The following is a 24,040-nucleotide window of genomic DNA, read 5'->3' as shown; positions in this document are numbered from 1 at the left end:
GTGGGCTGCCACCTACCTCATGGTGATGCTAGTCTTCACTGCTACCCCACTATCACTGTTGTCTGCTAGGTTGCGTCCCCTCACTTGGTTTATCTTTAAAACTGTCTTGGCACTGCTTGGCCCTTTGCTCTCATATATTTTAAAGGAGCTGCTTGTCAAGTTCTTTTTTAAAATGCAGGCTTTTGACTACAATCATATTTATAAAAAAATTGGGGAAGATCCAAAATCTTTGTAAATTGAGTCTTCTAGTCCATGAATGTAGTTCTGTCTCTCCATTTTGTTCAAGCACCTTGTGTTCTTCTATGATTTTTAACGTCACCACAGAGGTCTTGTAAATCTTAATTCTGTTCTTTGTACCTTACAGATTTTGTTTACCTAATATATAAAAAGAATTTTCATGTTTGAATGCTAGCAGACCTCTAGAATAGTAGCCAAGACAGTAAAGAGTTTACCCAGTTTCCCCTAATGTTAACATCTTAATTATTGTATCTTTGTCAAAACTAAGAAACTGACGCTGGTGCATTACTGTTAATTAAATTCCAGGCTTTATCTGCATTCCACCAGTTTTTCCCCTAATGTTCTTCTTCTGTTCCGGGAACTCAACCAGAAAACAACATTACATTTAGTTGTCTAAACCCTGGGTCTCTGCTGGTCTATAACAGTTCAGTCCTTTCCTCGTGTTTTTGTTTTTTTAATGACCTTGACAGTTTTAGGAGTTCTGATCAAGTATTTTACAGAATGTCCCTAACTTTGACTTGTCTAGTGTTATTCCCATGGTTAGACTGAGATGGTGGGCTTTGGGGAGAACTCCACAGTGGTTGGGTGCCTTCTCATCCCATCCCACCACCCAAAAGGTCCTATACCCTTTTTATTTTTTTTTTATTTTTTGATTTTTATTTACTTATGATAGTCACAGAGAGAGAGAGAGAGAGGCGCAGAGACACAGGCAGAGGGAGAAGCAGGCTCCATGCACCGGGAGCCCGATGTGGGATTCGATCCCAGGTCTCCAGGATCGCGCCCTGGGCCAAAGGCAGGCGCCAAACCGCTGCGCCACCCAGGGATCCCAGTCCTATACCCTTTTGACCATGGTGCCATCACCATGACAGATCACTGTGATGCTGGCCTTGGCTGCTTAGCTGAGGTGGTGTCGCCAGGTTGCCCCCCACCCCAACTACTACCTGATTCTCAAACAGGCAGTTGGCAAATGGAGGGGAGGACCACAGGCTGATGACATTAGCCTTTTTCTCCAGAAACATATTCCCCAACACTTCCTCACACACCAAAGACTGATTCATAGGACCTATCATAACCTCTAGCTCTGTAATGGGAAACTGGAGAGAAGTTCTCATTCTAAAGAGATTTATGCTTTGGGAGCTCTCCCCCCACCCCCACTCTTTGCTGTTACCAACACTGACAACTGTGGTTGGTGTAGGTAAAAAGTGAATTGTGGAATTTTCATATTTTGGGGGTAAGTTCTTGCTTAATTATGCCTTTTGTTTTACATCTTATTAGTGTTTGTGTTTTACAAACATTCCTGGAAGCCCAAAGTGGAAATTTTTGAAGACAAGGTATGAGATAAGAGAAACTCTAAACCTAGGCCTACATTCAAGAGAAGTGAAAACATATGTCCACACAAGCACTTGCACTTGAATGTTCGCAGCAGCATTATCACAATCAAAAAATGGAAACAATCCAAACGCCCATCACCTGTTGAATGGATAAATAAAACGTGGTCTCTCATACAATGGATATTATTAAAACAAAAAAGGCACTAAGTACTGAGACATGCTACAACATGGATGAACCTTGTAAATATTTGGTCTGGTTAAGTGAAGGAGCCAGACCAAAAAAGCCACATATTCTATGATTCCATTTATATGGGTACCTAGATACTCAAATACACAGGGCCAGATAGTCATGCAGTGGCTGCCAGGGGCTGGCGGAGGAAGGAATGGAGGGAACACAGATTGGTGATGGCTACACAACACCGTGAATGTCCTAAATATCACTGAATTGTACACTTTCACATAGTGATTTTTATGATATGTAGATTTTATATCAAGTTAAAGGGAAAAAAGGAAATATTGAAATGTTCCCACTTCTGCTTGTGCTTGGAAATGAGGAAGGCTCACAGGCAGTGACTTGAGAGTGGCAGGACGACACAGCAGCACCGTCACCTTCCACATGAGCATATGGCTAGGTGAGAGACCGTACTCTACGTCTATCCTGAGAAGTGGGCTTTCTCTAAATCTGCCTAGAGAAGTAGATTCCAAGACAAAGAAAGAACTTTACAGGCTGCAGTCTAATCATACATTCACAGTGTGATAAATTGCTCTGCCTCAGATAAGTTCTAGATTTCTATAAAGAAAAGAGTCCCGCCTTTCACAGCAAGGTAACACACACTTTGCTGCTAACACTGCACCTTCCTGACATGCGTGCAAGCTCGGTCTTATTTATTAAACGTCAGAGTAAGGACAGAAATGGTCTCAGTTGAAAATGAAATCTGTGTTTGCTTAGCTCAAGTTCAGCACACAACTGAGTATCTGCACAAAAAATCCAAGCACAAAGTGAACTTTAAAGAAGTAAATATCATTCTACAGTTTTAGTTTTGAAAATAACACTTTTTATGTATACAGGCCAATAAAAAAGGTTTAAGATTTTATAATTTGAGACAGAGCATGCACACGTAAGCTCAGAGAGGGGAGCAGAGGGAGAGAGAATTTCTAGCAGACTTTGTGCTGAGCATAGAGCCTGATGCAGGGCTTGATCTCAGGACCCTGAGGATCATGACCAAAGTGAAAACCAAGAGTCCAACACTTAGACTGACTGAGTCACCCAGGAACCCCTGAGCATAACTTTATAATCATTAAATCTGATTTTATACTAAGTCAGTTATTTAACAAATTTATTGCTTCCCTTTATGAATTAAATATTTCAAAGAAAAAATCCATTTTAAGAAAAGTAGGCTGGGCGCCTAAGCGGCTCAGCAGTTGAGTGTATGCCTTTGGCTCAGGGCATGATCCTGGAGTTCTGGGATCAAGTCCCATGTCAGGCTCCCTGCAGGGATCCTGTTTATCCCTCTGCCTGTGTCTCTGCCTCTCTGTGTCTCTCATGAATAAGTAAATAAATCTTAAAAAAAAAAAAAAGAAAAGAAAAGTAAGCTAAGTTTCACTGCCTTACACCTGTGAAAGATACTGTGCCTCACTAGCATCTCCTATCATGGGAATGTAAGGTAAAACTTTCAGGTGTTCTTGGATAAGGCAAAAACAAAATCAAGTAGGAAACTTAAAAAGGAAAAAGCTGAAGGTTCTACCTCCACACCTAGTTTGCAATAGAGCTGGCCCTGTGTGGGGAGGGAAGCACAACTTTATTTTTTAATGTTTATTTATTTATTTATGAGAGATAACAGAGAGAGGCAGAGACACAGGCAGAGGGAGAAGCAGGCCATGCAGGGAGCCCGATGTGGAACTCGAACCCAGGAATCCGGGATCATGCCCTGAGCCAAAGGCAGGGGCTCAACCGTTGAGCCACTCAGGCGTCCCTGGAAGCACAATTATAGCAGGCTAATATGATACACTGGCCAAACTGACAGACTGTGATAGGCTGAGCTGTGTCCCCCCCACTATTTCATAGTTTGAACTCCTAACCCCCAGAACCTCAGAATGCAACTCTTTGGAGACTGGATTTCTAAGGAGGTACTAAGTAAAAGTAAGGTCACTGGGGTGGACCTCAATCCAGTTTTTCCTCATTCAATGAAGAGACTAGAAAAGATTAGGACACAGACATGCATACAAGAAAGACACAGAGAGAAGGTGGCATCTATAAGCCAAGGAGAGAGGCCTCAGGAAAAACTAAGCCTGTCAACACATTGATCTCACATCTCTAGCCTCCAGAATTGGGAGAGAATGAATGTCTGGTGTTTAAGCCCTGTAGGCTGTAGTACTGTGTTATGACAGGGCTAGCAAACTAATACACAGATCCACAGAGAAGCAGTCTCTTCTCAAAAGCATTGACAATTATACTGGAATATTATATTTATGACATACTGATCATACTAATATGAGTTGTAGGTACAATAATTCTTACTCAAGGATTCTCTGAAACCTGAAAATTACGGTAAGGGTTTCTCAAGGGTAGAAAGACTGAAAATGGCTGTTCTAAGTGCTTTCCCATTTCTCTGAATCTTACCCACTAGAAAATAACTTTTCAAGACCCAGCTTTGCTGTTTTACTCAACGATTTAAGTTTTTACTGAGGGGATATAATAGTGAACAGACAACCTGCTGCCTTCAGGAATTGTAATCCAATGAGAGATGTGAACATGACTGCATTATGTTCTGATAAATACAACAACAGCATTGCAGCACAGGGGAGCGACACTTAACACTGACATTCAAGGAAGAGCTGAGAGGCAAAGAGTGAACAGAAGTTAGTCAAGCAAAGATGGGGTGGGTGCTAAGGATTGTTCTAGACAATAAGAACGGCATATACAAAAGCCATGGCAGATGTAGTATGCTATGACCCTCTGCTGTGAGGCATTAGTCCTCATTCCTAATGAGGTAAAACAACAGGTTAGGATTTCAGGTGGGCCTGGAGATAAGGAGAGCACCATTGAGAGACTCCTGTAAGGGAGATGAGCATTCTCCATGACCAGGGACCAACTGGGGCAATGATACTTAGAGAAAAAGTTTATTCCTTCCTGGAAAAGTAAAAGGAGGGAGAAGGAGGTAAGGACTTAGTAGTGATAACAAGTAACAAAGAACAAGATGCTAAGTGGTTGGGGAAGAAGGAACAATAAAAATGATCAGGGTCAAAAAAAAAGAATGATCAGGCTCTATTGCCAGTCCCCCAACACACTGTCATTATGTAACTGTCCCACTGCTTCCTGTCACTGTTATCAGACTGATAACTGAGGACCTACCCTCTTACCTCTGGTTTAGTGATAGTCCCAACACTTACCAAAGTCAAACACCTCTCAATGTGCCCTGAAATGTTTGTTCTGTGAATGCTAAGGAGAACATTAAAAGCACAAGACTTTGGAAGAAAATATTTAAAAATCATATACCCAATGAGGGACTTTTGTCTAGAATATATAAAGAACTCTTACTGGGGATGTAACGTACAGCAGGGTGACTTTAGTTAATAATACTGTATTGCATATTTGAAAACTTTTCAAGATCTCAAAGAGTAGATCTTGAAAGTTCTTGTCACAAGAAAAAAAAATTTTTAACTGTATGCTGACGGATGTTAACTAGACTTAACTAAAGTGATCATTTCACAATATATACAAATATGAAATTATTAGGTATACATAAAACTAGTACATTTTATGTCAGTTATACTCCGAAACCAAAGAACTCATAACTCAATAATAAAAAAACAACTCAATTAAAAAAATGGACAAAGGATTTAAAATAGGCATTTCTCAGCCAGCCTGGCTGGCTCAGTGGTTTAGTACCGCCTTCAGCCCAGGGCGTGATCCTGGAGACCTGGGATCGAGTCCCAAGTCGGGCTCCCCTGCATGGAGCCTGCTTCTCACTCTGCCTTGGTCTCTGCCTCTCTGTGTCTTTCATGAATTAATAAATATTTTAAAAATAAATAAATAAATAGGCATTTCTCTAAAGATATGCAAATTGCCAATGAGTACATGAAGAGATACTCAACATGATTAGTCACTAGGGAAATGCAAATCAAAACCACAATTAGATACCACTCACACCCACAAGGATGGCTAGAATCATATACATAATACCAAGTGTTGGCAAGAATGTGGAGAAACTGGAACCCTCATTTGCTGCTGAGAATGTAAAATGGTTGCTTTGGAAAAGAGGCTGGCAATTCCTCAAGTTAAACAACTGCCTTACCTCCCAGCAATCCTACTCCTAAGTATACGCCTAAGAGAAGGGAAAACATGTTTTTGTTTTTGTTTTGGTATTTCTAGGCTATGTGGTTCATCTGCCAGTTTTTTCAAATTGTTGCAAATCTCCAAAAATTTTCCACTATATTTACTGAAAAAAATCCACACACAAGTGGACCTGAGCAGTTCAAATCCATGTTATTCAAGGGTCAACTGCATTTGCTCTTCACAACTTAATATTTTTCAAGGGCCTACTGTTTAACAGGTGTTGTACACAGGGAAAAATAATATAAGTGTTTCTGCCTTGAAGTTTCAGAGGCGAAATGAAAAGTAGATGAACAACTCAACACATATGAAACAAAACACTGTAAAGCCTCAGAGGACAAAGAACTCTCATATGGTTCACAGTGAGATCAAAAAAGATTTCACAGGGACACCTAGGTGGCTCAGCGGTTTGGCGCCTGCCTTTGGCCTAGGGCATGATCCTGGAGTGCCAGGATCGAGGGCCACATCGGGCTCCTTGCAGTGAGCCTGCTTCCCCTTCTCCCTGGGTCTCTACCTCTCTCTCTGTGTGTGTCTCTCATGAATAAATAAATAAAATCTTAAAAAAAAAAAAAAAAAAGATCTCACAGAAGAGCTGCATCCATTTTCCAAGCTTATCTCAGATGGCACTAGTAAGGAACAGATCACGTATCTTTTACAAAAGGCATCTGTAAACTCTTACCCCATGTAATGTGGTTTTAATTACTCAGTTCATTACCACTAAGATAACTAAGAACTAGAAGCAATACCTTGCATTCTATAAATATTATGCACTTATATCTGCAGTGTCTAACACGTACCATTTCCCCTCCACACCTCAGCTAAGTGACAACTGCCTTCTCCAGGTTCTTTGCAAAATTCCACAACATCCCGACACGTTGTTTCTGGTGTTATAGGAACTTCTGTTAGAATCTGTTCGTTGTTGCTCAAGAACACGGTTAATATCATCTGTAAGAGAAAAGATTAAAGTTACAACATAAAGTTACTATCATAAGGAGATTAACCTGTAAATTTAAACAATTCCCTCCACCTCCCACTCCTCCCACCCACACCAAAATGCCTGCAGGATTAGTTTTGGGAAACAGATAAGCTAATTCTAAAATTCATGTAGAGGGGAGCCTGACTGGCTTAGTCGGAACAGCATGCAACTCTTGATCTCAGGGTTGTGAGTTCAAGTCCCACACTCGGTATGGAGAATACACAAATAATAAAGTTAAAATGAATAAACAAAATTCATGTAGAAAAATTAAAATGAAAAGTCAGGAAAATTCCAAAAGAAGGGAACTAGCATTACCAGATGCTATAAAGCCTCGAAACAATATGGTAGTAGTACATAAATATATCAATGGAACAAATTATGAAGTCCAGAAACAGAAAATGGTAAATGATGGGGATATCTCAAAACTGAGGAGAGCAAAAGGCTATGCAATGACTGATGTTTGAACAATTAAAATTCCCATCTGGGGAAAAAAAATGGATTCGTATCACACATCCTTTACCAGCATAACCTCCTACTAATTCAGATATTTAAATATAAATCATAAATTTATAAAAGTTATAGAATAAAACCAAGTAAATTCATTTTTATAACCTTGGTGTACAGAAGCTCATTCTGGCTTTAGTTAAAAAAACAGACACTATAAAAAAAGATTGATATATTCAAGCAAAAAAGACGAACTGAGGGGAAAATTTTTGCAATGCAAATTACGAATAAAAGGCTAATCTCCTTAACATAGAAAAAGCTCCTAAAAAGTGATAATAAAAAGACCAAATATCCCATTTATTTCAAAAACTGGCTGAGGAAGGGGCGCCTGGCTGGCTCAGTCCATGGAGTGTGTAACTCTTGATCTCGGGGTCATGAGTTTGAGATCCACGTTGGGTTTAGAGCCTAGTTTTTAAAAAAGTTTTAAAAAGTTGGCTGAGCAAATACAACAATGTATCATAATAAAATGCAAATGGCCCTTAAACATGAAAATACATTATCATGTGTTAAAAAAAATTGTCCAGTATTTTTCTTAATCTTTAAAATAAACCTACCATTTTGATCTAAGATCTAAAGTGATCAAAATGGAAGGGATTTCTTTTTTATTTTATTTTTTTAAGTAGGCTCCACATCCAGCATGGAGCCCAACATGGAGCTTGAACTCACAACCCTGAAATCAAGACCTGAGCTAAATTCAAGGGTCAGGGATCCCTGGGTGGCGCAGCGGTTTAGCGCCTGCCTTTGGCCCAGGGCGCGATCCTGGAGACCCGGGATCGAATCCCACGTCGGGCTCCCGGTGCATGGAGCCTGCTTCTCCCTCTGCGTGTCTCTGCCTCTCTCTCTCTCTCTCTCTCACTGTGTGCCTATCATAAATAAATGAATAAAAAAAAAAAAAAAAGAAAGAAAAAATAAATAAATTCAAGGGTCAGATTTAACCAACTGAGCCACCCAGGTGCCCCTAGAAGGGATTTTTTTAAAAAAACATTACTCCTGGGGTGGCTGGGTGGCTCAGTCGGTTAAGTGTCTTCCTTTGGCTCAGATCATGATCTTGAGGTCCTGGGATTGAGCCCCATGTCGGGGTCAGCAGGAAACCTGCTTCTCCTCTCTCCCTCTGTCACTACCCCCTGACCCTCTTCCAAATAAATAAAATCTTTAAAAAAATTACTCCTGTGTAGCCCCAGTGGCTCAGTAGGGCAGCCCCGATGGCTCAGCAGTTTAGTGCTGCCTTCAGCCCAGGGTGGGATCCTGGAGACCCAGGATCGAGTCCCGCATCAGGCTCCCTGCAAGGAGCCTGCTTCTCCCTCTGCCTGTGTCTCTGCCTCTCTCTCTCTCTCTCTCTCTCTCTTATTTATTTATTTATTTATCTATCTATCTATTTATTTATTTAAAAAAATTACTCCTGAAGTACAATTCAAACCAAAGATTTTCTTTAACCAGTATTATGAAATATTTCAGTTTATTCTTTGATCAGAGTCAGAAACAAAACTTGCATGTCCCAAAATCCTCCTCTCACTTAAAATCTCAGCTGTCAATTAAGTATTTTAGTTCACTGTTAAAATAGTTTCCTTGAAAGTGCCCTAAATTCCTAAATTTTGAGATTAAACATCTTTATATTGATGATCAGATACTATGTACCCAAAATTGGTAACAGTTTTCAACTGGTTTCCTTGCCACCAACCTCTCCTCACTCCAACTTCACCTCTGGCATTGCCAGTTCACTTTCCAAATGAAGTCATTCCTTTACTTAAAAACACTCAGGAGTTCCACACTGCTGAACAGCAGCCCTTCCCAAATGATTTTTTTTTCTAGTACATAAACAGGAAACAGGTTTCTCTACTGAGCACTTAAGAGTCAAATGTTCGTGTGAACCTCTACCTTCTTCCCCAGAGAAGCTTTTGAGGCTTGGATTTCCCGAGAATATCCTCTGACAAAGCCTATGGCCTCCACGGTGAGCTCCCAGCTCCCAGCACAGCAGACACAACGCAGCATAACCTTCTTGGCCTCCCAGTCCCAGCCCCTTCACACACTGAGTCTTGCTCCCTCAACTCCAGTCAAGTTCTCTCAGGCTGCTGTCCCTGAGCACTTCGTCCGCTTGCCTGTAAACTTCAATTCACCCTCCAAAATTCAGTTCATATGCTACCACTGTTGCAAAACCTCCCTTTCACCTCCTCCTCTCACCAGGGAGGCTACATGCTCTGTCCTTTGTGATCCAGTTACTCTTCATGCCTATCTTTATTACTTACATCACAGCATTAACATGTCTCTCCCCTGCTCACTAGGCTCTAAGCAATCCCCTTCTGAATCCCACATCTCCCCCTGCCTTCACAGTATCTGAGGCATGGCAGGCACACCAACATCTGGTTGACTCCATGAATGATACACAGGATAGAAAGCCTCCACCATACCATACCACAGAGGAAATACTGAACATAATCTAAGATACATCAGTCTGTTCAATGAAAAAGCATTTTTTGTCTGTTCTTCTTAGATATTATAAATACATTTCAATTTTACAAGAAGTTCAGCAGTTATTTCTGTCCACTAATGCATAAGAGAAAATTATAAAATTGGGGGCTTCTGAATATGGAAATAAATGGCCTGGAATCTATAGAATTTGGGAAAAAAATAGTAATTCCTGCATCTGGTGCAAACATGTCCAGAACTGAAGGGACAGTTTAATGCTTTCCCAGTTTCAACAGAGCCAGAATGTATTTTTATTCTTGTTTACACACATTTTATACTTCTAATGATACATTTTGTAATTTCACAGTAAATGCTTTTCAGGATTTAAGAATATATTTTCTAAATCATGCATTGTAAATCAAAATTTCAAACTAGTTAAAATATTTTTTTTTAACCACCTTCCCTTTACGTGCTAATACTATAGTTCACTAACAAGTAGTAGAGTGCTCTGCTTCCCGCAGTTCCTCAGAGTATTTTTATTCCTCTGCCTGCTGCAGCAGCCCGCAGTATATTCTCAACACCACGAGGCAGTGAGTGTTTACATCATTGGCTTCTGGATGCCAGAACTCTAGCCAGAACTGGTATCGGCATGCTTACCTCCCACCATGGGCCCCAAGCAGCCCCGTTAGCATGCACTCATAAAAGCACGGCTTGTGCTCACTTGCTCTCAAGAGCAGTCCTTGATGAACATGCTGCTGTCAGAATGAATGATGGAATGACACTATTTTGGGGCACTTTTAAATTACCCAGACTTTTCAGCTCACAAGTAAGATCAGCGCGCTAGGGTGGGGGAGGAGAGAGAGGCAAGAATGGCACAGTTAGGAGTCTGGACATGTAATTGTAAAAGCTAAGACCGCCCAGATAACTCATCCAAAAGTCACTAAACATTACTTCAGTTTTTAAGCTCTGTATTATAGTCTAGTAAACCTTATCTTTTCTAATCTTAGCAAAATTCATTTGTTGTAATCTCCAATATTTCAATCAAAGCTAATTTCGTTATAATCATGGCAGATTTAAAGCTTTCAAGATAAACGAAGCTGGTATTGATCTGGATGGTAGACTTTTTAAGGCATCACCTAAAATTAAAGCTGAAAAGAAGGCATGTGACTGCCGTTCTAGCAAGATTTCCTTCACTTAAAAAAAAACTAAACATATCTAACACAAGTATTATATTGTATGGATCCTAGAAGCACTTTTTGTTTTGTTTACAATTTAGTATCTCTAAAATCATAGTATATCTTAGAACTGATAGCATGTCACAATCTGACAGGTAGTGTTATTTCTTCTTTTAATAGAGATGTATAAGATAAGATAGAGAGATGAAATTCAATAGGAACTAAAGAAAACAGGTACAGAGAAAAAGCAGTTAATGTTTATCCTTCCTAAAAAATGAATATGCTGGAGAAGAGATCTGGTTAATCACAGTTAGAAAAACCTGCTAAGGGATCCCTGGGTGGCGCGGCGGTTTGGCGCCTGCCTTTGGCCCAGGGCGCGGTTCTGGAGAACCGGGATCGAGTCCCACACGTCGGGCTCCCGGTGCATGGAGCCTGCTTCTCCCTCTGCCTGTGTCTCTGCCTCTCTCTCTCTCTCTCTCCGACTATCATAAATAAATAAAAATTAAAAAGAAAAACCTGCTAAGGTGTGTACTGTGCGCTGTAACACACACAGCACGTGAGGACAGGATGCCAGCCTCCAACCACCCCTCTGCCCAGACAAGCCACTCCCACAGACTGCACACCCTGCTCCTCCTCCTCAATCATCTACACTCATCGCCTCCTCTTGGAAGTTTTCCAGACACCAATGTTTGTCCTTCCTGACCCAACCTGAGACAGAGCCTCCTATTCTGCTCTGACAGACTATGGCTATTTCTAGTGCCACATTCTTACACTAAATAATGGGTGTTTTCTTGATTACATCCTCTACTGGAACAGTGTTTGTGATTCACAGGAGAGAGGTGTAACCCATTACCAGGCTTTGAAATCATCTAAGTGTGTCTCAAGCTGTATTTATACTCATTATTATTTGTTTAACCTAAAAACCCCAGAACTACCATAAGGCCAGTGAGGGCAGGACTAGCGTGCTTGAACTCAGAGCCTGAGTACAATGCTGGACTCCTAAATGGTGCTCAGTGAATGAAGACAGGTCAGCAGGCAGGTAACTATATAACCATACTGAGTAATCTGAGAGTTCACTTTACCCTTACTTTCAAGGACACTGGAGCTACATAAAGTCAACTAATCAGTAATAATCACAAATTTATATATCTACAAACATCTATATATATATACTTTAACATTTTTACAAATTTGGCATTTAAAGGATGTTCCTGTCAGTCCAAAGAAACCAAACAAAGCACAAATTAGGGAAGTATAAGACGTAAAACAGGAACTAACTGCAATATACATATGTATTGAATCATCACTCTGTATATGTTATACAATGTTATATATCAATTATACAATGATACAACATTCTACACCTCAATCATATCTCAGTAAAGCTGGTGGAACAATGATGCATAACAACAACAAAAAAGGAGCTATCCTATAATCAAAAAGTCAGATAATAACCAAGTGTTGATGAGGATGTGGAGAAACTAGAACTCTCATGCACTGGTATGGGAATATAAATGGGAATATAAACTGGCATAGCCATTTTGAAAAACCATTCAGCAGTTTAAATCGTTAAACACAGATTTATTACCATATGATCCAGCAATTCCTCTCCTACTTACCTATCCAAGTGAATAAAAATATATGTCCATACAAAGTCTGGTATGCAAATGTTCATAAGCAGCATTATTCATAATAGCCAAAAAGAGGAAACAATCCAAACGTCCACTAACCAATAAACGGATGAGGTATATCATACAATAGAATATTATTCAGCCATAAAAAGAAGCAAAGTGCTGACACATCCAGGCTGCAACAAGGATGGACCTTGAAAATATTATGCTACGTGAAAAAATTATGCTTACACAATCACATATTATATAATTCCATTTATGTGAAGTGTCCATAACAAGTAAACCCAGAGAGATAGAAACTAGGGGAAAGAGACTGTAAAGAGGCACAATATTTCTCTTTAGGGTGAAATAAAAGTTCTAAAATTAGACTGCACCGATGGTTGTACAACTCTGCAAATTTACTATACATCACTTAATTGTTTACTTGAAATTGAGTGCTATGGTATATAAATTATACCACAGTAAAGGTAAATGTAGGACTACACACTTCCAGAAAAGGAAATAAGGAATTCTGCTTATGCAATACAAAGAAGCTTGAAATAAGTCAAATTTTATCACTGGCTCTATCACTGATTTTGCTGTGCACCCCCTCCTGCCTCCCTGGGTCACAGCTTCTCCTCAGTAGTTCAGGAGACAATGTGGATAGGATATACCGGTTAGGACAACGTTTCTCAGACTTTGCTGGCCCTCAGCCATTCAAATAAAACATTAGATGCCTTGGCCCACCAACCCCACCTATTTCCATATCTAGTGGAAAAGGAACACAGGGACAACAAAGATAACTGAGGAGAAATAAAATGATAAAAGCTATACCACACTGCAGTTACTGCAGGTAATAAATAACTCACCTGGTAGCTTATAAGTAAGCAGCTCATAAAAGCCATAGAAAGCACCACCTGGAGTCAGAAGACCCTTTCAAGTTTCCTAACAGGCTGTGTGCCCCAATATGAGAATCAGCCTCAGCTCCCTTCTGACCTAACATATTGTAACACTGTTCACCGATTCACCAATTTAGGAACTCAGAAATGTTAGTGCTGTAAGGAAAACTAAGTCTAAGATCTCCCCTTGAATGCCTCATGCCACTTCCCTAAATTAGCCTCTCAAAGACAGAAAAACAAATGCCAGGGAGCCCTTCTCTCCTCCCCCCCTTACCCTCCCCACCCAGAGCAAGGAACACAAAATCAGACAGACCTGGGAGGTACTCTTGACTCCCTTCTCTCTCATCCTCCACAAAGAACATATTAGTAATACTATGAATCCTAATTTCAAAGTATACCCAGAATCTGATTGCTCTTTTCCATTGCTACTACCCTGGCCCAACCCACCACTACCATTCAGTTGGACCTCTGCAAGAGCACCCTAATTGGTCCATATTTCCACTTCTGCCATTCATTCAGTTATATCACTTCACCTAATACCCCCAACTGGTTTTCTACCTCTCTCAGAATAAATTCCAAAGTCCTAAGTCCTGTCTACAAGGTCCTACATGATCTGTATCACACAGAACACCACTTTGATCTTACCCCTTACCGTATCTCCCTTCATTTTCCTGCTCTAGCCACAGTGAAAGAACACATTTTCACTGTTCTTCCAACAGAGCAAGCCAATTCTTGCCTCAGGGCCTTTGCACTTATTCTTTACCTAGACCATGCTTCCCTCAGCTATTAGCATGGCTGTATTATTCTCTTCTTTCAGGCCTCTGCTCCAATGTCACCTTATGAGAGGAGCTTTCCCTAATCAATGTATCTAACATAACACTAGTCTATCACTCAATCTTTTTACTGTCCTGCTTTTTCTTTTCTTCTTAGCACTCACCACCAAATCTATATTTATGTTTATCCCGTCTATTCCTCACTGCTCCCTAAGAACAAAAAATTTACTTAATTCACTGCTGTATCACTACTGCCTGCAGTAGTGCCCAGAATATAGTAGGCACTCAATAAACTTCTCCAGCCATATATAAAAATTTTTTCAAAAAAGAAAATAAAATTTATTTTTTCAATAGGTTGGGTTATGAAGGACTCCTGCCTTATCATCAAGGTCTCTATAGAAAAAGACTGCCAATATCATACCCCTCTAATCAGTGAGTTGATCCACATCAGAGAGAAGGGAAAAATTTTTTGAAAAACATTAGCATGAAAGTCAGGAGTCTGTACACATGTGACACTCGGCAGATTTCACTCAAACCTAGAGATGCATGGATGTCCCTTGCTAAAGCCTTCCCTCTTTCCACAAGGTGGCACTGCAGGGTATCAGGGAGTTTTCCCTGCCCCTCCAAAATTTGGGAGGAATAAGATTAACTCCACAGAAAACAGAATAGTTTAGTAAAATCATGTTAAGTTCAACTTCCAAAACTGGGGTTTGCATTATTCTAGGAAAAAAAAAACAGAATTGCCCTGTAGAGAGCAGTGAAAAATTTTTCTAATCAATGAGAAGTATAAAACTGCAAGAATACATATTAACCCTTTTGAGAGGACAAATACATGTAAATATTTGAGTAGCATCTATTCAAAGTTAAATATCCGGGGGTGCCTGTGTGGCTCAGTCGTTTAAATGGTTAAGTGTCCGACTCTTGATCCCAGTTCAGGTCTTGATCTCAGGGTTGTGACTTCAAGCCTCACATTGGACCCTACCCTGGGTGGGGAGTCTACTTTAAAAAAAAAAAAAAAAAAGTTAAACAACCATTATAAATTTGATCCTCAGTAACCATATCAATTCTGTTTAGCTCAAATTACTGTTTTTGTTTGGCTTTAATGATTTAACATTTAGGGCACCTGGGTGGCTCAGTGGTTAAGTATCTGCCTTTGGCTCAGGGCATGATCCCAGGGTCCTGGGATCGAGTCCCACATTGGGGTCCCTGCAGGGAGCCTGCTTCTCCCTGTTTATGTCTCTGTATCTCTCTCTGTGTCTCTCATGAATAAATAAAAATTTTAAAAAATGATTTAACATTTAAAAAGCATATATTCCATTATACAAAAATTCCATCTCACCAATTTGAACAGGTGAAATCTAGGTCATACGTTATTCCTGGAAATACAAAGTACACACCTTAGCTTCCCTTAACCTTATGAATCTCTTCAGTATTTAAAAGCACATGCATTTAAAAAATACATAAATAAATGCATATGCATTTTAAGGAAATCTGTCTAAAACCATGTAGAAATACAAAATTTCATGGAGCTTAACCATTACACTTAGATATGTCATTACTATCAGATGAAGTGGTGATGCAGCTGACCAAATTTAATCTATTCACTAAAATTTAAAGAATCCTCTACAATAGAAAAAGGGCAATATCAACTCTGAACTCCTGTTGATCAATGTTGGGAATCACTGCCCAGAACAGTTGCTTTACTGACATTGTCCATGTGAATGTTAGGGAAGTAGAGCAAACACAGATTTTCAAACCACAGGCTATGACCTACTAGTGGGCTGTAAAATCAATTAGTGCCTCAAGGGCCAGTTTTGGTTTCTAATGGAGTAGAACAGAGCAATATAAAACAGTGTCAAGAGAACAAAATGACAAACCACAGACTGGGAGACATTATTTACAAAATATGTATCCGATAATGGACTTAGATCCCAAATATACAAAAAACTCTTAAAACTTGGTAATAAGAAAACAAACCAATCAAAATATGAACCAAAGGTCCTAAAAGAGCAAATAAGACATACAGATGGCAAATAAGCAGAAAAGATGTTCAATATCACAGGTCACTAGGGAAGTACAAATTAAAACAATACTGACGGGCAGTTCTGGTGGCTCAGTGGTTTAGCGCCGCTTTCAGCCCAGGGCATGATCCTGGAGACCCGGGATCAAGTCCCACATCAGGCTCCCTGCATGGAGCCTGCTTCTTCCTCTGCCTTTGTCTCTGCGTCTCTGTGTGTGTCTCTCATGAATAAATAAAATATTTTAAAAAATAATAAAATAAAAAATAAAATAAAATAAAATAATAAAATAAAATAAAATAAATAAAAAATACTGACACCACACACCTATTAGAATGGCCAAACCCCAGAACGCTGACAACACTAAATGCTGGTAAGGAGGCAGAACAAGAGCTTGCTGATGGGAATGTAAATGGTGCAGCCGCTCTGGAAGGCAGCCTGGCACTTTCTTACAAAACTAAACATACCCTTACCATATGATTCAGCAACTGAGCTCCTTGATATTTACTCAAATGAATCCGACACTTACATACAAAAACCTACACAGCAATGTTTATAGCAGCTCCATTCATAACAGCCCAACTTGGAAGCCACCAAGACGTCCTTCAGCAGGTGAATGGGTAAACAACAGTGGTCCATCTAGACGGCGGAATATTATTCAGTAATCAAAAAAGAAATGAGCTATCAAGTCACAAAAAATAATTTGTTTTTAAGATTTTAGACCTAGAGGAATCTTAAATGCATATTGCTAAATGAAAGAGACCAGTATGAAAAGGCTACACACACAAGATATATTTCAACTATATGACAGCTCTGGAAAAGCGAAACCTATGGAGACAATAAAAAGATTAGTGGTTGCCAGAGGTTTTGGGGACAGGAAAGGATGAAAAAGCAGAGCACAAAGGACTTTCAAAGCAGTGAAAATACTCTGTATGATAGTGTATAGTGGATAAACATTGCACATTTGTCAAAATCCACAGAACTGTACATTACAATGACTGAAGTTTACATTACAATGTAAACTATGGCCTTTAGTTAATAATTTATCAACATTAGTTTGTCAATTACAACAAATGTAATACATCAATGCAAGATGTTGATAATAGGAGAATCCTGGGGGCACCTGGGTGGCTCAGGTGGTGAAGCCTCTGCCTTGGGCTCAGGTCATGACCTCAGGGTCTTGGGATCCCTGAGCCTCCCTGCTCAATGGGCAGGCTGTGTCTCCCCTCTTCCTCTCCCTCTCCGCCAGGCTTGTGTGCACTCTCTCTTACTCAAATAAATAAAACTTTAAAAAAAATAATAGGGGAAACTAAGGGGACTCAATTTTTCTGTAAACCTAAAATTTATCTAAAAAAAAGCTAGGGGGAAAAAAAAAAGCTAGGGAATCCCTGGGTGGCTCAGTTTAGTGCCTGCCTTTGGCCCAGGGCCCGATCCTGGAGTCCCAGAATCAAGTCCCGCATTGGGCTCCCGGAGTGGAGCCTGCTTCTCCCTCCTCCTGTGTCTCTGCCTCTATGTCTATCATAAATAAATAAACAAACAAATCTTTTAAAAAATAAATTTAAAAAAATAAATTAAAAAAAAGCCTATTTGGTAGCCTGGGTGGGTCAGCTGTTTAGTGTCGTCTTCAGCTCAGGTCATGATCCTGGAGTCTCGGGATCGAGTCCTGTGTCGGGCTCCCTGCATGGAGCCCACTTCTCCCTCTGCTTCTCCCTCTGCCTGTGTCTCTGCCTCGCTCTCTCTCTCTCTCATGAATAAATAAATAAAATAAAATTTTTAAAAAATAATAAAAGCCTATTAAAGTAAAAAATGAAATAGTACATGATTACACATGGTAAGTGTGATCCCCTGAAATTCCAACTACATACATTTACCAGATGCATATGTGTGTGTGTGTGTGTCTCTAAGACTGAATCATCCTGTAACAGGTACTTCTTAGTGTGGGTCATGGTCCAAGAAGTTTATAAATAAAATACTGCTCTCACGGCCTGATGACACCAAGCTACATGAAGAATCACTGCATTGCCATCACTATTTCTCGGTGCTTATTATTAGGCATGATATGCACCTCACACATTCTCAATTCTCACATCAACTCTGTAAGACAGATACTACTCTTCATTTTACAGAGTAGGGAAAGGAGGTGTGCAGAGGTTAAATAACTTGTCCAAGGTCACTGAGCTAATTAATACCAGAGTGGGAGGTGACCCTGGTCTGACTCCCAGGCTCTGCTCTGAACCACTACTCTAAACTGCTTAGGACAAAATACAAAGGGAAAGAGCAAACATTTTTTTTTTAAGATTTATTTATTCATTCAGAGAGAGCGAGAGAGAGAGAGAGGCAGAGACACAGGCAGAGGGAGAAGCAGGCTCCATGCAGGGAGCCTGATGCGGGACTCGATCCTGGGTCTCCAGGATCACACCCCGGGCTGCAGGCGGTGCTAAACCGCTGCACCACCAGGGCTACCCCAAGAGCAAACATTTTAATACCTTCCTACTTATACTTCCCATTATTTAACAATTACCATTTCTCAATTAAGTTTTATCTACTGTTTATGTTTGAACATATCAGAAATGCAAAATTAATCATTATATAAGAAAGCCAGAACAAAGAATCATGCATTTTTTTCTAATTAATCAACTAACTGTAAAAGTATGTGGCTAAAACCATATAAATGTTCTAATTATATTTTCTTAAACTTTCAAAAATTTACATTAAGTATACCCCAAATTTTCAGAATAAGATTTCTGTCAATAAATTTCTTTGTAAAATTCAAGAAAATATATTCCTGTATGTATTTCTTAAAACATATCTATCTACTCCTAGGTACATCTCCAACAGAATTAAAAATCTGTCTTACACAAAAACTTGAACAGAAATGTTTACAGCAGCATGATTCATAATAGCCACAACGTGTAAATAGCCCAAACTGATGAATGAATAAATCAATGTGGTGTAGTTATAGAATGGAATACTATTCGGGCAAAAAGAGGTGTAGACTGAGTGATACAGCATAGATGAACTTCAGAAACAGGATGCCAAGTGGAAACAGCCAGATACAAAAGTCACGTATTATATGATTCCATTTACATGAGGCATCCAGACCACACAAATCTATAGAGATAGAAAGTAGAACAGTTTGGTTGCCTGAAGATGGGGGTGGGGGGGGGAAATGGGAAGTGACTGTAAGGGGTACAGCATTTCTTTCTGGGATGATGAAAATGTGGTCAAATTAGACATGGTGATGGCAACCCAGTTCTGTAAATATATAAAAACCACTAAACTGTACACTTTAAAAGGGTGAATTTTGGGGTGCCTGGGTGGCTCAGTCAGTCAAGTGTTTGCCTTCAGCTCAGGTCATGATCTCAGGGTCCTGGGATCAAGCCCCACATGGGGCTCTCTGCTCAGTGGGCAGCCTGTTTCTCTCTTACCCTCTGCCCCTTCTACTGCTTGTGCTCTCTCTCAAATAAATAAAATCTTAACAAGGGGGGGATGATTCTTATGGTATGTGAATTATGTATCAGTATAGTTATGTAAGGGAAAAAAAACATATCTAGCTATGCCAATTATCCAACCTATAAAACCTATACAATCAGTAAAATATTTTTATCAATGGAAATAACTTTAAATACACTATCTCCTTGTGTATTTTTTCTTTTCTCGAGTAATAAAGCTTTATAGTTGTATAAAGTTTTTGTGTCTGTTAATATTAAAAGTACTAATTCTTTTGTCAGTAGGAAAAAGAACTTAAAATAACAAAGATATTTACCAAAATACGGTTTCTGAAGAACACTTTTTTTTTTTAAGCTTTTGTTTATTTATTCATGAGAGACACAGAAGGAGAGAGGCAGAGACTTAGGCAGAGGGAGAAGCAGGCTCCATGCAGGGAGCCCGATGTGGGACTTGATTCTGAAACTCGAGGATCACACTCTGAGCTGAAGGCAGTTGCTCAACTGCTGAGCCACCAGGTGTCCCTGAAGAACACTTTAATATAATCATGTGTATAGATACACCATAGTCAATTCTATTCATCTCATGATACAAAATCACAATACAGTTTGCAAAGGAAATGCAAGTCCAATAATAATTCTTTTTACAAATGACTATCCATTTTCTCTTTCAGATTTGAGCAAGCTCTTGAATACCATGATGCTACTTTGAATTTGTTTATAATACTCCAAGTCACCATTCTCAAAATGTTTCTCATCTTTAGAAAACTAAGCAAAAGTGAAGTGTGGAAAACAAAAGTCCCACTGCCTAGAGATTATCTATGCCATTTACAAAGGGAAAAATACTTAAATAGATGTCCCTTGGGCTTTGTGGAATCCAAATCCAGGCACTAATGACATGAGCCATGATAAGACCTCCTAATGAAATAAGACAGACCACCGTTGTTCCAGCAGAGTGATACGGTAGATAAAGTTTCACCTAATTCAGTAAGTTCCATGGAAGAAAAGTTCAGTGTTAGCATTGTTCAATAACTGTAACCAGGATCTAGAAATCACCATGAAAAGGAAAACTAAACATTAATTTACTAACCTCCATACAAAGCCTCTCATAAAAAAGACTGCCTAAGCTTTGTTAGCAACTTTAAAAACTGAAACCTCAGTATTTTAAGTTTTCACAGTAAATGTCTTGCTCATATTCTATGCTTAGAAAAACTGCTTGTTGGAGGTAGGGTACATACAGTACTACAATTTTTTTTTTTCGAATTCTGCTAGTATTGACCTATTTTATTTATACTCTATTTATTTTTAAGATTTTATTTATTCATGAGAGACAGAGAGAGAGGCAGAGACATAGAGGGAGAAGCAGGCTCCCCTTTGGAACGCAATGCGGGACTCGATCCCTGGATCCGGGATCATGCCCCAAGCCAAAGGCAGATGCTCAACCACTGAGCCACCCAGGGATCCCTATTTTTATTTTTTTTTTAAGATTTTATTTATTTATTTTTGCAAGAGAGAGAGAAAACAACCATGAGCTGGAGCTGGGGGGTAGAGGGAGAAGCAGACTCCCTGCTGACCAGGGAGCCCTATGCAGGACTCAATTCCAGGACCTTGAGATCATGACCTGAGCCAAAGGCAGATGCTTAACCAACTGAGCCACTTAGGCGCCTGACCTATTTTATTTTTAAATTTTGTTTAAAAGATTTATTTTAGGGATCCCTGGGTGGCGCAGCGGTTTGGCGCCTGCCTTTGGCCCAGGGCGCGATCCTGGAGACCCGGGATTGAATCCCACGTTGGGCTCCCGGTGCATGGAGCCTGCTTCTCCCTCTGCCTATGTCTCTGCCTCTCTCTCTTTCTCTGTGACTATCATAAATAAATAAAAATTAAAAAAAAAAAAGATTTTAGAGAGCAAAAGAGAGTGTGCACGCACGGGACAGAGGGGCAAAGGGAGAGAGAGAGAATTTCAAGCAGATTCCCTGCTGAGCATGAAGCTGGACATGTGGCTCAATCTCATTACCCAGAGACCATGACCTGACCTGAAAGCAAGAGTCAGAAGCCTGACTGAGCCACCTGAAAGCAAGAGTCAGAAGCCTGACTGAGCCCCAAGTATTGACCTATTTTAAAGTTTATCTATCTAGGGATGCCTGGGTGGCTCAGTGGTTGAGAATCTGCCTTCAGCTCAGGGGCTCAGGGCATGATCCTGAAATCCTGGGATGGAGTCCCACAATGGGTTCCCTGCAGGGAGCCTACTTCTCCTTCTGCCTGTGTCTCTGCCTCTCTCTCTCTGTCTTTCATAAACAAATAAATAAAGTCTTAAAAATTTTTTTTTTATCTATCTGCTCTCTATACCCAATATGGGGCTTGAACTCATGGCCTTGAGATCAAGAGTCACATGCTCTTCTGACTGAGCCAGCCATGTGCCGCTGATATTAATATAGTTTAGATGCTTAAAATAACACTTATGACAAGATACTTCACATAAAGGACTTCAACACGTTATTGATAAGAATATTATTTCTGTACTTGCTATGTTCATGGACATCCTCTTTGCTTACCCATATTCTATCATTTGATTCTCCCAACAGGCCTAGGGAGTAAGGCACTAAGATGATCCCGTCACTGCAGACAGACCAAAGGATTGCCCAAGGCCACATGACTAAGAAGTGCCAGAATGTCTGACCCAGGAACATCTGACTCCAAAGTTTAAGTTACTACTCGAATTGTTTAAGAACAAAATAGTGCTAAAATTGATAAACACTTAAAACATAGACACACACCACTATTCAAGTTCTTCATCTTGATGAAAGTATAAGAAACAATCTTTATCCAAAAGTTATTAGATGAGGAGATCCCTGAGTGGCTCAGCAGTTTGGCGCCTGCCTTTGGCCCAGGACGTGGTCCCGGGGTCCCAGGATTGAGTCTCACATCAGGCTCCCTGCCCTCCACGGAGCTTGCTTCTCCCTTTGCCTGTGTCTCTGCCTCTCTCTCTGTGTGTGTCTCTCATGAATAAATAAATAAAATCTTTTTAAAAAGTTATCAGATAAGAACATAAACTCTACTTTTTATGATGGAAGAACTCACTTCATAATATAATTTACATGCACCTTTGCAAAGCAAAACACTATAAATATGAATTTCAGGGTACACTGTAGAGATTCATTATAAAACCCAATGTGAATGTACTCAACAGCTTAAACTGCCTCCAGGCCAAAAAAAAAAAAAAAATCTTACTGAATAAAGGCTAAAAGGAAAACTTTAGTGCCTTCCCACTCATGAATTCACCTCTTTTATGAACTTGCCTTAGGTTCATTAAGCTGTGGATTCATGAAGATTCACCTGAGGTTTAGGTCCGCTCAGATACTAGAAAAGCCTGTACGAAAACACGTATACGATTTGCAAAAATTTCAACGTGATTCCTTTTGAAGACAAAATTAGGTATTCTATCACTTATTAAAACATCAGGCTGCATAGGAGTTTTGTTGTTATTATTATAAGACTGTAATTTTTATGTTTCCCAACAATAACAATAATCTCTATTATGGAGAATGACTAAATTTCTGAATGTTAAGATTGTCAGGAAGTTATGCATTTTCACAAAGAGAATGAGCATTCTCTCAGCACCTACTAGACAATCATACATCATATTTATTTATTTTTAAAGATTTTATTTATTCATTCATGAGACACACACACACACACACAGAGGCAAAGACACAGGCAGAGGGAGAAGCAGGCTCCATGCAGGGAGCCTGACGTAGGACTCGATGCCAGGACTCCAGGATCACGCCCTGGGCTTGAAGGCAGTGCTAAACCATTGAGCCACCTGGGCTGCCCAATTTATTTTTTTTAAAGAGAGGGACAGAGGGGTCAGGGGAGAGGGAGAGAGAATCTTTTTTTTTTAAAGGTTTTATTATTTTATTCATTTATTCATGAGAGACACAGAGAGAAGCAGAGACATAGGCAGAGGGTAAAGCAGGCTCCTCAAGAGGAGCCTGATACAGGACTCGATCCCTGGACCCTGGGATCACACCCTGAGCCAAAGGCAGATTCTCAACCACTGAGCCACCGAGGCATCCTGAGGGAAAGAGAATCTTATCTTTTTTTTTTTTTTAAGATTTTATTTATTTATTCCTAGAAACACAGAGAGAGAGAGGCAGAGACACAGGCAGAGGGAGAAGCAGGCATCATACAGAGAGGCCCGACTTGGGACTCAATCCCGGGTCTCCAGGATCACGCCCTGGGCTGCAGGCAGCGCTAAACCCCTGCACCACTGGGGCTGTCCGGGAAAGAGAATCTTAAGCAGACTCCATGCCCAGCATGGAGCCCAACTCGGGGTTT

At 40.0% G+C, this 24,040-nt stretch overlaps 1 protein-coding gene across 3 annotated transcripts in view; it reads right to left on the bottom strand.

Annotated features, from left to right (window-relative positions):
- Positions 1 to 24,040, bottom strand: part of PPP1R13B (protein phosphatase 1 regulatory subunit 13B) — a 91,809-nt gene that overhangs the window by 45,287 nt on the left and 22,482 nt on the right. For all 3 annotated transcript variants that reach the window (XM_055303943.1, XM_055303945.1, XM_055303944.1), the window contains exon 2: positions 6,699 to 6,846. In XM_055303943.1, the coding sequence (XP_055159918.1) occupies positions 6,699 to 6,846 (148 nt within the window). The remainder of the gene's footprint in view (positions 1 to 6,698; positions 6,847 to 24,040) is intronic.

The sequence above is a fragment of the Nyctereutes procyonoides genome, unplaced genomic scaffold (assembly GCF_905146905.1).
Source record: "Nyctereutes procyonoides isolate TBG_1078 unplaced genomic scaffold, NYPRO_anot_genome, whole genome shotgun sequence".
Lineage (NCBI taxonomy): Eukaryota > Metazoa > Chordata > Mammalia > Carnivora > Canidae > Nyctereutes > Nyctereutes procyonoides.
The sequence above is the reverse complement of the archived record's forward strand: the minus strand, read 5'-3'. Positions and strand labels throughout refer to the sequence as shown.